At 47.7% G+C, this 14401-nt stretch overlaps 1 protein-coding gene across 1 annotated transcript in view; it reads left to right on the forward strand.

The window, feature by feature from the left end:
• The first annotated feature begins 381 nt into the window (after window positions 1–381).
• The window catches only part of CFAP77 (cilia and flagella associated protein 77), a 97705-nt gene continuing 83685 nt past the window's right edge, over window positions 382–14401 (forward strand). The window contains exon 1 of the mRNA XM_040442799.1: window positions 382–514. Within this exon, the coding sequence (XP_040298733.1) occupies window positions 452–514 (63 nt within the window). The 5' untranslated portion in view covers window positions 382–451. The remainder of the gene's footprint in view (window positions 515–14401) is intronic.

Raw genomic sequence — 14401 nt, forward strand, 5'->3', positions numbered from 1 at the left:
TAGAGTCAATACAGGGCTGCGACACAAGCACATAGGTGCGATATATTCGGCCAAGTGTCGCTTGTCTGCGCCATAACCGCGGTATCTGAGGCGATCTGGCTGCTACAAGAGTAAATAATCCAGAGCCGAGTCCATCCTGAGATGCTCCCTGTTAGCGTCTTGTCGCCATGACTACGGAATAAACCATTGCAGAAAAGGGTGGAAGGTTCTCCTGTTTCCGTTTTGTTAGAGACTAAAACCACCATACGTTTAGTGACTGACTTTATGTTGTACTTATAGCCTTAGACCTGGACCTAGAATCTAGTGAACGGCTGCCATAGATATCATTTGCAGGAGCCACCACCCCCGGGCCGCTGTAATGGTCTGATCCATGTAGTGAGGCGAGTTGCCTAGAAGCAGATGAGGGGCCCCCGGTGTGAGGCAGGACAGGGGCCACTACACAGGCAGCAGGATGGAGAACCAGCGGTATGGAGTGGTGAGGGAGTCCATGAACAGCAACCAGCTGCTGCAGAAGGTGAGGAGCCGCCATGTCTGGAGGTTATACCTGGCTATTATAGTCTACATGTGTGTATTATCACCACCATGCAGGTGACCCCGGAGACCACGCCGAGGAACATGGTGTCCGGTCTCTGTCACACGTTTCTCATTTCACTTTTTTTATTTACTCACAATCTCTGCTTGCTGTCAGTGAATACAAATATTCATACCTAGAGAGTCTGAAAACTCATCCTGACCCAGTTCCGCTGACACAGCTGTGGATTTGTCACAGTTGTTTCCAGTCTAGGACGATGAGACGCTAGACTGTTGGGGGGAACAGGGCGATGAGATACCGGACTGCGGAGACGCAGGACAGGATGATGGACACTGGGCCAAGGGGTGAGGGGACAGGACGAGGAGACACGGGACCGAAGGGGGGGAATTGACAGGAAGAGGAGTCAGTGAACCGAGGGAGGAATGGACAAGGAGGCAAGACATTGGACCGGGGAGGGGGGGGATACGGGGAATGGACAGGAAGAGGAGACGCTGGACCGAGGGGGGAATGGACAGGAAGAGGAGACGCTGGACCGAGGGGGAATGGACAGGAAGAGGAGACGCTGGACCGAGGGGGAATGGACAGGAAGAGGAGACGCTGGACCGAGGGGGAATGGACAGGAAGAGGAGACGCTGGACCAAGGGGGGAATGGACAGGAAGAGGAGACACTGGACCGAGGGGGGAATGGACAGGAAGAGGAGACGCTGGACCGAGGGGGGAATAGACAGGAAGAGGAGACGCTGGACCGAGGGGGAATGGACAGGAAGAGGAGACGCTGGACCGAGGGGGAATGGACAGGAAGAGGAGACGCTGGACCGAGGGGAGAATGGACAGGAAGAGGAGACGCTGGACCGAGGGGGAATGGACAGGAAGAGGAGACGCTGGACCAAGGGGGGAATGGACAGGAAGAGGAGTCAGTGAACCGAGGGAGGAATGGACAAGGAGACAAGACATTGGACCGGGGAGGGGGGGGGGGATACGGGGAATGGACAGGAAGAGGAGACGCTGGACCGAGGGGGAATGGACAGGAAGAGGAGACGCTGGACCAAGGGGGGAATGGACAGGAAGAGGAGTCAGTGAACCGAGGGAGGAATGGACAAGGAGACAAGACATTGGACCGGGGAGGGGGGGGGATACGGGGAATGGACAGGAAGAGGAGACGCTGGACCGAGGGGGAATGGACAGGAAGAGGAGACGCTGGACCGAGGGGGGAATGGACAGGAAGAGGAGACGCTGGACCGAGGGGGAATGGACAGGAAGAGGAGACGCTGGACCGAGGGGGGAATGGACAGGAAGAGGAGACGCTGGACCGAGGGGGGAATGGACAGGAAGAGGAGACGCTGGACCGAGGGGGAATGGACAGGAAGAGGAGACGCTGGACCGAGGGGAGAATGGACAGGAAGAGGAGACGCTGGACCGAGGGGGAATGGACAGGAAGAGGAGACGCTGGACCGAGGGGGAATGGACAGGAAGAGGAGACGCTGGACCGAGGGGGGAATAGACAGGAAGAGGAGACGCTGGACCGAGGGGGAATAGACAGGAAGAGGAGACGCTGGACCAAGGGGGGAATGGACAGGAAGAGGAGTCAGTGAACCGAGGGAGGAATGGACAAGGAGACAAGACATTGGACCGGGGAGGGGGGGGGATACGGGAATGGACAGGAAGAGGAGACGCTGGACCGAGGGGGAATGGACAGGAAGAGGAGACGCTGGACCGAGGGGGGAATGGACAGGAAGAGGAGACGCTGGACCGAGGGGGAATGGACAGGAAGAGGAGACGCTGGACCGAGGGGAGAATGGACAGGAAGAGGAGATGCTGGACCGAGGGGGAATGGACAGGAAGAGGAGACGCTGGACCGTGGGGGAATGGACAGGAAGAGGAGACGCTGGACCGAGGGGGGAATGGACAGGAAGAGGAGACGCTGGACCGAGGGGGAATGGACAGGAAGAGGAGACGCTGGACCGAGGGGACGAGGGGAGAATGGACAGGAAGAGGAGACGCTGGACCGAGGGGGGAATGGACAGGAAGAGGAGACGCTGGACCGAGGGGGGAATGGACAGGAAGAGGAGACGCTGGACCGAGGGGGGAATGGACAGGAAGAGGAGACGCTGGACCGAGGGGGAATAGACAGGAAGAGGCAATGTCTCTGGCTGCAGCATTTCCTGGTTTTGCGGTACAATCGGCTTATTTCCTGATTATCTTAATGTTATTTTGGCGCCGGATAGAAATAACGGTGGCGGGCGGTCAGTGGCAGGACACGTAATGGCCGCGGTGACACCAAATCTCCTTCTGCTAAGGGCCTGTGAATGGTAGAGACAGGGGTGTAATGAAGGGCCCTCCGGTGTCGTGCTTATCAGTGGATCCTCTCTACTGGTGTTCCTGTGTGTGCCGCCACATAACCACTACTCCCAACATCTCCTAACAGTGAGGTCAATTCATTGCAGCGACCATCCTGCTTCTCTCAGTCCAGTGACGCCCCCTCTCAATATCTGTCAACTGGGCATAATGTCTTCCAGTGCGCCGTAGAGGCGTCTAGCAGTCGGCGATCTCTCACCAAGAGGTACACTACCCAAGAGCAGCCTCTGAGAGCCTTTGTATGAGGCAGCAGGCGAAGCACTTTTACATCCTCTTGTAGAAAGACCCATTGTCTCATCAGACCTGTTATCATCTACATAACTGCAGGACGAGTTTCGCAGCGCTCCAACGTTTCTGTCGGGGACGGTATTATTGAGTGTATATTACACTGATATTGAGGAGTGCAGTCCTGCTTACATCCACTAAGGGGCAGTAGAATGCCATGTAATAGCCGCCTCCAGGACATTTATTATTGCAGGGCGGCGCTGATGATGGGGAGCTCACACTGGGGCCCCCAGGGGCGTTCGCTTGTTTTGGCCGCTGTTATATCCACTACTGTTTATACCCAGCATGCACTGCGCCGTCAGTGGGGTAACACTGCTGTTTCCCTTTCCGCCACGCCGGCCCGGTCAACCCTCCTGATGGGGCACATCATTGGCGTAGCTTGTAGCCCATTGCAGAATGTCACCCAATACTGGGGTCTTCATATGTGGGGGGGCTGCACCCCCTACAGCATGCACGCTTTCCTGGCTGTTCTCAGAAGGCCTATAGAAGTGAATGGAGCATGCTGGGAGTTGTAGTTTCACAACAGCTGGAGTGCTGGAAGTTGCTGACCCCCAGCCCTATAGTTCTATGCCCGTCCCCATTGGGGGGTCACAGTCTAGGTTCCTATGAGTGAGGGGGGAACATGGGGGAGAACCCAGGACAATGAGCGGAGCCACGGTGTAAATGTGGGCGTTCATCGGGTGGTGCCAAGTTTCTCCAGGTGCCGCTGTCCGTCAGTGCCATCTCCTAGCGGCCACTGCCGCCGCTTATTATTTGGGAAGGGGGGGGGGGTATTATTATATTAGGCCTTTATATTCCATGTTTGCAAGCGTGGCCGCGCCTGGTAACCTGCGCAGAGCTGTATCAGCGTCGCAGGTTTTGCGGGATGCAAACAATGGACCCGTCACTGTGTGCGTACCGCCAGTATAATGAGACGGGTGACCGCAATACAGCAGCACCCCCCCTGCACCCTACAGTAAGAGGGTGACGGTCATACAAAGGAGGCTCGGGCTTTCCACCATGTGTAGAGTTTCATTTACTCACCGATTTGCATACTCTTGCTTGCTGTCAGTGAATGCAAATGTTCTCGTTTATATAATGCAGTTTGAGTTTGTCACAAATGTTTTTAATAATGTCCTGAGAGTTTCCTGCAGTTACAGCTTCAGCCACTTGATGGCAGCAGTGGATCAATGTAGAAAGGAGAACTGACCATAGCTATTCACTGACATATAGCACCCAGAACGTATATACATAGAGTATACAGTGATATGGAGCATGCTGATATAACCTGGGCATCTCCTGTATATAATTATATATATACAGCTGGTATAACCTGGGCATCTCCTGTATATAATTATATATGTACAGCTGGTATAACCTAGGCATCTCCTGTATATAATTATATATGTACAGCTGGTATAACCTGGGCATCTCCTGTATATAATTATATATGTACAGCTGGTAGAACCTGGGCATCTCCTGTATATAATTATATATGTACAGCTGGTAGAACCTGGGCATCTCCTGTATATAATTATATATGTACAGCTGGTATAACCTGGGCATCTCCTGTATATAATTATATATGTACAGCTGCTATAACCTGGGCATCTCCTGTATATAATTATATATGTACAGCTGGTATAACCTGGGCATCTCCTGTATATAATTATATATGTACAGCTGGTATAACCTGGGCATCTCCTGTATATAATTATACATGTACAGCTGGTATAACCTGGGCATCTCCTGTATATAATTATACATGTACAGCTGGTATAACCTGGGCATCTCCTGTATATAATTATACATGTACAGCTGGTATAACCTGGGCATCTCCTGTATATAATTATATATTTACAGCTGGTATAACCTGGGCATCTCCTGTATATAATTATACATGTACAGCTGGTATAACCTGGGCATCTCCTGTATATAATTATATATGTACAGCTGGTATAACCTGGGCATCTCCTGTATATAATTATATATGTACAGCTGGTATAACCTGGGTATCTCCTGTATATAATTATACATGTACAGCTGGTATAACCTGGGCATCTCCTGTATATAATTATACATGTACAGCTGGTATAACCTGGGCATCTCCTGTATATAATTATACATGTACAGCTGGTATAACCTGGGCATCTCCTGTATATAATTATACATGTACAGCTGGTATAACCTGGGCATCTCCTGTATATAATTATACATGTACAGCTGGTATAACCTGGGCATCTCCTGTATATAATTATACATGTACAGCTGGTATAACCTGGGCATCTCCTGTATATAATTATACATGTACAGCTGGTATAACCTGGGCATCTCCTGTATATAATTATACATGTACAGCTGGTATAACCTGGGCATCTCCTGTATATAATTATACATGTACAGCTGGTATAACCTGGGCATCTCCTGTATATAATTATACATGTACAGCTGGTATAACCTGGGCATCTCCTGTATATAATTATACATGTACAGCTGGTATAACCTGGGCATCTCCTGTATATAATTATACATGTACAGCTGGTATAACCTGGGCATCTCCTGTATATAATTATACATGTACAGCTGGTATAACCTGGGCATCTCCTGTATATAATTATATATGTACAGCTGGTATAACCTGGGCATCTCCTGTATATAATTATACATGTACAGCTGGTATAACCTGGGCATCTCCTGTATATAATTATACATGTACAGCTGGTATAACCTGGGCATCTCCTGTATATAATTATACATGTACAGCTGGTATAACCTGGGCATCTCCTGTATATAATTATACATGTACAGCTGGTATAACATAAGCCTCTTCTTGTATCTCACTGTATATAAGGATAATTTCTTTTGCAGATCTGAAGCGGCTCAATAATTAATGTGACTTATTTGGGGTCAGTCCGTGTGATGATTATGAGAAGGGGCTCTCCGCTTTGTCGCTCCTTCCCTCTAAGTTTTATCGCTTCTCCTTCGCAGTGCGAACTAATTTAGGATTTTTTAACATCCTAAATAATTTCCGTGTGATGGATTCTGCTCCGTGTTACCGAGAACTGACGATCTGAACCCGTCCCAACTCTCAACCTATCCCTGCGGTTACTTTTCAGTCGCCCTTCTGCCTCCTAGTGCCAGGCAGGAGACTGGAAGGAGGAATCTCCGCCCCCTGGACTCCAGTGACTTGGGACTCTTATACGTCATGTGAAGTCTCTGATCTCTGACCCTCGATTGGGCATTTGGGGAAGGGTTATATTTCGGGACCCATGATGGGAGTTTAGTGGCACCATTATCCCTGGTGTGAAGTGCCCTCCATCTGCCTGTGTAGCCCTTTCAATGGCTGCAGGGAAGTCACATGTAAATCCGCTAACCTGGAGCCCGGACCCATGTACGCCGATCCTCCCAATGTCCAGCAGCATCCTGTGCGGCAGGGTAAGAGGACCCTCAGGGGAGTGACCTCTCCCCTTATTTGCTGCTTCTGTTTTATCACCGAAAACTGAGTGTTGATGTAATACACTGGAGCGGAGGGATTTCTAAAGTGATGGGTCCCTTTAAATCAAATATATTGAGTTGGGACCCCTACGAAGAGCCCTCATCACCGTTAAGGTGACGGGAGCCTTCGTGTTTATTGTGATTTGTGAAACTCTATGACCATTGCTATGGGGGTCTTATGACATGTCTAGACCCCCATAGCAATGGTCATAAAATAAAATTTCCACAATGCCTAGTCATGTCATAAGACCCCCATAGCAATGGTGGCAGAGTTAACACAATGTCTAGTCATGTCTTAGGACCCCCATAGCAATGTTCACAAAGTTTACAAAATGTCTACATGTGTCATAAGACCCCCATAGCAATGGTCGTAGAGATTACACAATGTCTAGACGTGTCATAAGACCCCCATAGCAATGGTCGTAGAGTTTACACAATGTCTAGACGTGTCATAAGACCCCCATAGCAATGGTTGTAGAGTTTACACAATGTCTACACGTGTCATAAGACCCCCATGGCAATGGTCGTAGAGTTTACACAATGTCTAGACGTGTCATAAGACCCCCATGGCAATGGTCGTAGAGTTTACACAATGTCTAGACGTGTCATAAGACCCCCATAGCAATGGTCGTAGAGTTTACACAATGTCTAGATGTGTCATAAGACCCCCATGGCAATGGTCGTAGAGTTTACACAATGTCTACACGTGTCATAAGACCCCCATAGCAATGGTCGTAAAGTTTACACAATGTCTACACGTGTCATAAGACCCCCATAGCAATGGTCGTAAAGTTTACACAATGTCTACACGTGTCATAAGACCCCCATAGCAATGGTCGTAAAGTTTACACAATGTCTACACGTGTCATAAGACCCCCATAGCAATGGTCGTAGAGTTTACACAATGTCTACATGTGTCATAAGACCCCCATAGCAATGGTGGTAGAGCTTACACAATGTCTACACGTGTCATAAGACCCCCATGGCAATGGTCATAGAGTTTACACAATGTCTATACGTGTCATAAGACCCTCATGGCAATGGTCGTAGAGTTTACACAATGTCTAGACGTGTCATAAGACCCCATAGCAATGGTCGTAGAGCTTACACAATGTCTAGACGTGTCATAAGACCCCCATAGCAATGGTCGTAGAGTTTACACAATGTCTACATGTGTCATAAGACCCCCATGGCAATGGTCGTAGAGTTTACACAATGTCTAGACGTGTCATAAGACCCCCATAGCAATGGTCGTAGAGTTTACACAATGTCTATACGTGTCATAAGACCCTCATGGCAATGGTCGTAGAGTTTACACAATGTCTAGACGTGTCATAAGACCCCCATAGCAATGGTCGTAGAGTTTACACAATGTCTACATGTGTCATAAGACCCCCATGGCAATGGTCGTAGAGTTTACACAATGTCTAGACGTGTCATAAGACCCCATAGCAATGGTCGTAGAGCTTACACAATGTCTAGACGTGTCATAAGACCCCCATAGCAATGGTCGTAGAGTTTACACAATGTCTACATGTGTCATAAGACCCCCATGGCAATGGTCGTAGAGTTTACACAATGTCTAGACGTGTCATAAGACCCCATAGCAATGGTCGTAGAGCTTACACAATGTCTAGACGTGTCATAAGACCCCCATAGCAATGGTCGTAGAGTTTACACAATGTCTACACGTGTCATAAGACCCCCATAGCAATGGTCGTAGAGTTTACACAATGTCTACACGTGTCATAAGACCCCCATGGCAATGGTCGTAGAGTTTACACAATGTCTAGACGTGTCATAAGACCCCCATGGCAATGGTCGTAGAGTTTACACAATGTCTAGACGTGTCATAAGACCCCATAGCAATGGTCGTAGAGCTTACACAATGTCTACATGTGTCATAAGACCCCCATAGCAATGGTCGTAGAGCTTACACAATGTCTAGACGTGTCATAAGACCCCCATGGCAATGGACTATGAACACTCTACGACCGTTGCTATGAATAGACATTGCATGACCATTGTTTTGGGGTGAGGGCCTAACGAGATGACTAGACGTGGCATGACTTCTGGTGGCGAGGGAGCCATTTCGTACTCCAACGACGTGCCACCTACATGCCTCCTCACCTCACGAGCTCGCTGTCTGCCGCCTCTTCGCCCACGGCCCACTCCATCCTCCATCCTTCTTCCAGCCAATCGGCCCTTCTACAACTTACGTCGATGGCATGGCCGTCCGTCCTGTGAGAGAGGCATGAAACGCGCAGTCCCTGACCGCGCGCACAGTTAGTTAGCATTTAGATTGTTGGGGGGGGGGGATGGGGGGGCAGGGTTCTCATGAAAATCCGATATCACAGAGCAACAAGAGGGATTAATTCCCTTAACGAACACGGATGATCCCGTCTATCTCATTACCTTCCCCCTCGTCAGCCCCGACGTGAGATGTGATTGAAGATTACACCATTTAGACTTCCTCTATGACTTTGTAGAGAAATCGCCCCCCGATTCGCACGCGGCCCGAGCCCTCAGCGGCCCGAGCTCATGATTCTGCTTCATTGAAACTTCATCAACTTCTGCAGTGAAGTGGAAGGATGGGAGATGGAGTCTGGAAGCCGCCGGCCCGATCCTCTTTGTTAGTTAATGTATTCTAGCGCTCTCCCTTTATTTCCTTCCCAGTCTTCTTTTTTTTCTTTCCTTTTTGACGTTCTCGTTCCCCTCATGCTGAAAATGAGATTACAGTATTTAAATATCTATGATAATCAATCGGGGACCCGGGGCAGGACTGCAGGTTAATTTTTCCGAGCAGAACAAAGAGTCCTGCGGCCGCCGGGGATCGAAAGTTCAATTTGTGCTTTATGCTTGTTTCGTTGCCTTCTTTACGCCCCCCCCCCCCCCACCTTCCTTCTCGTAATTGCTGTTTTAAGAGTTTTTCTAGCTGCTAATCCAGCAGCTGTTGACTTCCTTCTGACAATGTTTATTTATTTATTTTTCATTATATTTTTTATTTATTTATTATTTTTATTTATGTTTTTCATTTTGTTATTTTTCATTCCTTTTTGTGTATTTTACATGACCTATTAATAAGGGATTTGTTTTCTTAAAGGGGTTGTCCGTGATGATTAGAAATTTTACAAATGCCCTTTAATGCTGTTAAAAAAAAATCTATGTATCCATCTATATATTAAAAAATACATACTCCCCTGGATTTTTGCGTCGCTGGTCCGGTGGTGACCTGCAGTATACAACACCATTGCAGACAGTTCACTTCTTTATAAAAAAAAAATTTTTTACAGGTTTTTCTTTTTTTAAAGATTTTTTTAGTATTTTATTTTTAATACATTTTCATTTCATATATGTTTTTAAGGCTTTTTAAGTCATATTTTTAGTTTTTTAATTTTTTTAATTCATATTTTATAGTTTTATTTTTAGCAATTTTTTTCATTTTTGCTATAATTTTTATTTTTAGTAATTTTCTAAATGTAAAAAAAAAATTGTAACTAAAAAATGAAAAAAACATAAAAATAAAAAATAAAATATATATATATATACACACACCGGTATATAATATTTTTTTTCCTGTTGTATTTTGTGGTATACGAGTTATATTACATTTAACTAGACTGCACCATTTAGCGGTGTAGGGGTCGTCCCCCTTTGTGGACCTTTTCTACAGACCCCACAGCGAGGCCGGGCCCGCGGTGATAACCATACTACTTACCTGACCCCCACCTCTGGGTTCTGGTGCCATCACTGGCCCCTCCGGCTCCGCAAGTCTCTGTGTCAACGTCCAGTTTGATGCTGCAGCCCATGGCCCCAGTGGTGACGTGGCACCCATTCTTCACGTGACCCAGTGAAAGCAGTGGGCATCAGCTAAGTATGATTGTGGGTCTGACTACGTCGAGGGGTCTGTAGAAAACAGTGATCGGCCCCTTTAATGGGAACCTGCCACCTGGTTTGGGGCTGTAACTTCCTGTATGCAGCTGGAGTTTAGGGTCCCAAACCTGCCCATAGCAAATGAAAGTCAATGACATTCAATCTTACCGGTAGAAGAGTCCAGGACTCTTCTCTGCGACATTACGTCTATGTGAACGCTGCGTCTTTCTTTACTGCACATCGGCACATGCACAGTGAAACAAGGCCATCTTGGTACTGTGCGCATGCGCCCAATGCCGCTGGCGAAGAGTCCTGGACTCTTCTTTTCTTCTCTTTTTTTCCACTAAATTTGAAATTCATTTACTTTCTTTTATGGCAGATGGATAAATCTGCCTTTAATCCTCATTTTTATATAATATTTGTATTATTTTTTTTATTATTTTTCCTGGACAACCTGCGTATCACTTATGTAATATTATTATTATTTTTTTCCTGGACTGTTTGTGTATCACTTATGTAATGTTTTTATTATTTTTTATTATTTTTTTCCCTGGACTGTCTGTGTATCATTTTTCAATATTTTTTCCTGGACTGTCTGTGTATCATTTGTATGTAATATTTTTATCATTTTTTAATAATTTTTTCTGGGCCATCTGCGTATCACTTATGTAATGTTTTTATTATTTTTTATGATTATTTTCTGTATTTTTCCTGGACTGTCTGTGTATCATTTTTCAGTATTTTTTCCTTGGCGGTCTGTGTATCATTTTCAGGTAATATTTTTATAATTTTTTATTATTTTTCTGTATTTTTACCTGGATTGTCTGTGTATCATTTGTATGTAATATTTTTATAATTTTTTAATATTTTTTTTCTGGGCCATCTGCATATCACTTATGTAATGTTTTTATTATTTTTTGTATTTTTCCTGGACTATCTGTGTATCATTTTTCCTTGGCGGTCTGTGTATCATTTTCATGTAATATTTTTATAATTTTTTACTATTTTTCTGTATTTTTCCCTGGATTGTCTGTGTAATATTTTTATAATTTTTCAGTATTTTTCCCTGGATTGTCTGTGTATCATTTTGCGTTAATTTCCTTCCTGACAGCGCTCTTAATTATGGCCGCCCCTGTTTCCTGTTTCTGGCAATTAGTCGGTATTAGCTGTCACTAATGACGCCCGTTATTTAGTTCTCTACCTGCAAGAAAGAAAAAGGCTGTCTGCGCGAAAAAATTACAGCTGACGCGCTCCGGGCCGATCCGCTGCGGAGATGGTTCAGCAACTAAATGTCAGGGAGATTTGCTGTAATCTGCATTTCCTAAGAGAAAAATATTCGTAATAATTATGACTAATATTGGTTTTGTACTCCGAAGTGAAAAGCAAAATGATCTCGCTTTGGTGCCGCAAAACAGTTCAGTGACTGCGCTGTCAGCGCCGATGTAACGCGCCGCAGCTTGTGCGAATGGCAGAAATGACGCCGGGAGGGGTAAGTGTGCGCTGGGACTGTACGGAAATGTCCAGAAAGCCAAGGCCGGGATCACAGCATGTTTACCGGATACGCGCGTTTCTATCCTGCAGAGTCCAGTAGAAAAACTGATACTTTTTTTTTTTTTTTACAGTGGTGAACCAGCCACGGTATGGCATCAGTCGGAGGCATCCGTTAACGTATACGTTTTTTGCACACGTTAAATGGATGGCAAAAATGTAATGTGAGCCGAGCCTTACATACGTGAACATGGCCTGACATCACACACAGGCCATATACCGCCATCTTCTGATGCTGACATGACTTAACCCTCTATATCGCCACCTAGTCTGTGACCCTAGTATGCCACCACCTTGTCTGCGACCCTAGTATGCCACCACCTAGTCTGTGACCCTAGTATGCCACCACCAAGTCTGTGACCCTAGTATGCCACCACCAAGTCTGTGACCCTAGTATGCCACCACCAAGTCTGTGACCCTAGTATGTCGCCACATAGTCTGTGACCCTAGTATGCCACCACCAAGTCTGTGACCCTAGTATGCTGCCACCTAGTCTGTGACCCTAGTATGCTGCCACCTAGTCTGTGACCCTAGTATGCCACCACCAAGTCTGTGACCCTAGTATGCCGCCACATAGTCTGTGACCCTAGTATGCCACCACCAAGTCTGTGACCCTAGTATGTCGCCACATAGTCTGTGACCCTAGTATGCCACCACCAAGTCTGTGACCCTAGTATGCCGCCACCTAGTCTGTGACCCTAGTATGCTGCCATATAGTCTGTGACCCTAGTATGCCGCCATGTAGTCTGCGACCCTAGTATGCCGCCACCTAGTCTGTGACCCTAGTATGCCGCCACCTAGTCTGCGACCCTAGTATGCCGCCACCTAGTCTGCGACCCTACTATGCCACCACCTAGTCTGCGACCCTAGTATGTCGCCACATAGTCTGCGACCCTAGTATGCTGCCATATAGTCTGTGACCCTAGTATACTGCCATATAGTCTGTGACCCTAGTATGCCGCCACCTAGTCTGCGACCCTAGTATGTCGCCACCACGTAGTCTGTGACCCTAGTATGCCGCCACCTAGTCTGTGACCCTAGTATGCCGCCACCTAGTCTGTGACCCTAGTATGCCGCCACCTAGTCTGCGACCCTAGTATGTCGCCACCACGTAGTCTGTGACCCTAGTATGCCGCCACCTAGTCTGCGACCCTAGTATGTCGCCACCACGTAGTCTGCGACCCTAGTATGTCGCCACCACGTAGTCTGTGACCCTAGTATGCCGCCACCTAGTCTGTGACCCTAGTATGCCGCCACCTAGTCTGTGACCCTAGTATGCCGCCACCTAGTCTGCGACCCTAGTATGTCGCCACCACGTAGTCTGTGACCCTAGTATGCCGCCACCTAGTCTGCGACCCTAGTATGTCGCCACCACGTAGTCTGCGACCCTACTATGCCACCACCTAGTCTGCGACCCTAGTATGCCGCCATGTAGTCTGCGACCCTAGTATGCCGCCACCTAGTCTGTGACCCTAGTATGCCGCCACCTAGTCTGCGACCCTAGTATGCCGCCACCTAGTCTGCGACCCTACTATGCCACCACCTAGTCTGCGACCCTAGTATGTCGCCACATAGTCTGCGACCCTAGTATGCTGCCATATAGTCTGTGACCCTAGTATACTGCCATATAGTCTGTGACCCTAGTATGCCGCCACCTAGTCTGCGACCCTAGTATGTCGCCACCACGTAGTCTGTGACCCTAGTATGCCGCCACCTAGTCTGTGACCCTAGTATGCCGCCACCTAGTCTGTGACCCTAGTATGCTGCCACCTAGTCTGCGACCCTAGTATGTCGCCACCACGTAGTCTGTGACCCTAGTATGCCGCCACCTAGTCTGCGACCCTAGTATGTCGCCACCACGTAGTCTGCGACCCTACTATGCCACCACCTAGTCTGCGACCCTAGTATGTCGCCACATAGTCTGCGACCCTAGTATGCTGCCATATAGTCTGTGACCCTAGTATGCTGCCATATAGTCTGTGACCCTAGTATGCCGCCACCTAGTCTGCGACCCTAGTATGTCGCCACCACGTAGTCTGTGACCCTAGTATGCCGCCACCTAGTCTGTGACCCTAGTATGCCGCCACCTAGTCTGTGACCCTAGTATGCCGCCACCTAGTCTGCGACCCTAGTATGTCGCCACCACGTAGTCTGTGACCCTAGTATGCCGCCACCTAGTCTGTGACCCTAGTATGCCGCCACCTAGTCTGTGACCCTAGTATGCCGCCACCTAGTCTGCGACCCTAGTATGCCGCCACCTAGTCTGCGACCCTAGTATGCCGCCACCTAGTCTGTGACCCTAGTATGTCGCCACCTAGTCTGTGACCCTAGTAT

This window comes from Bufo bufo, chromosome 8, assembly GCF_905171765.1.
Source record: "Bufo bufo chromosome 8, aBufBuf1.1, whole genome shotgun sequence".
NCBI classification, from domain to species: Eukaryota; Metazoa; Chordata; class Amphibia; order Anura; family Bufonidae; genus Bufo; species Bufo bufo.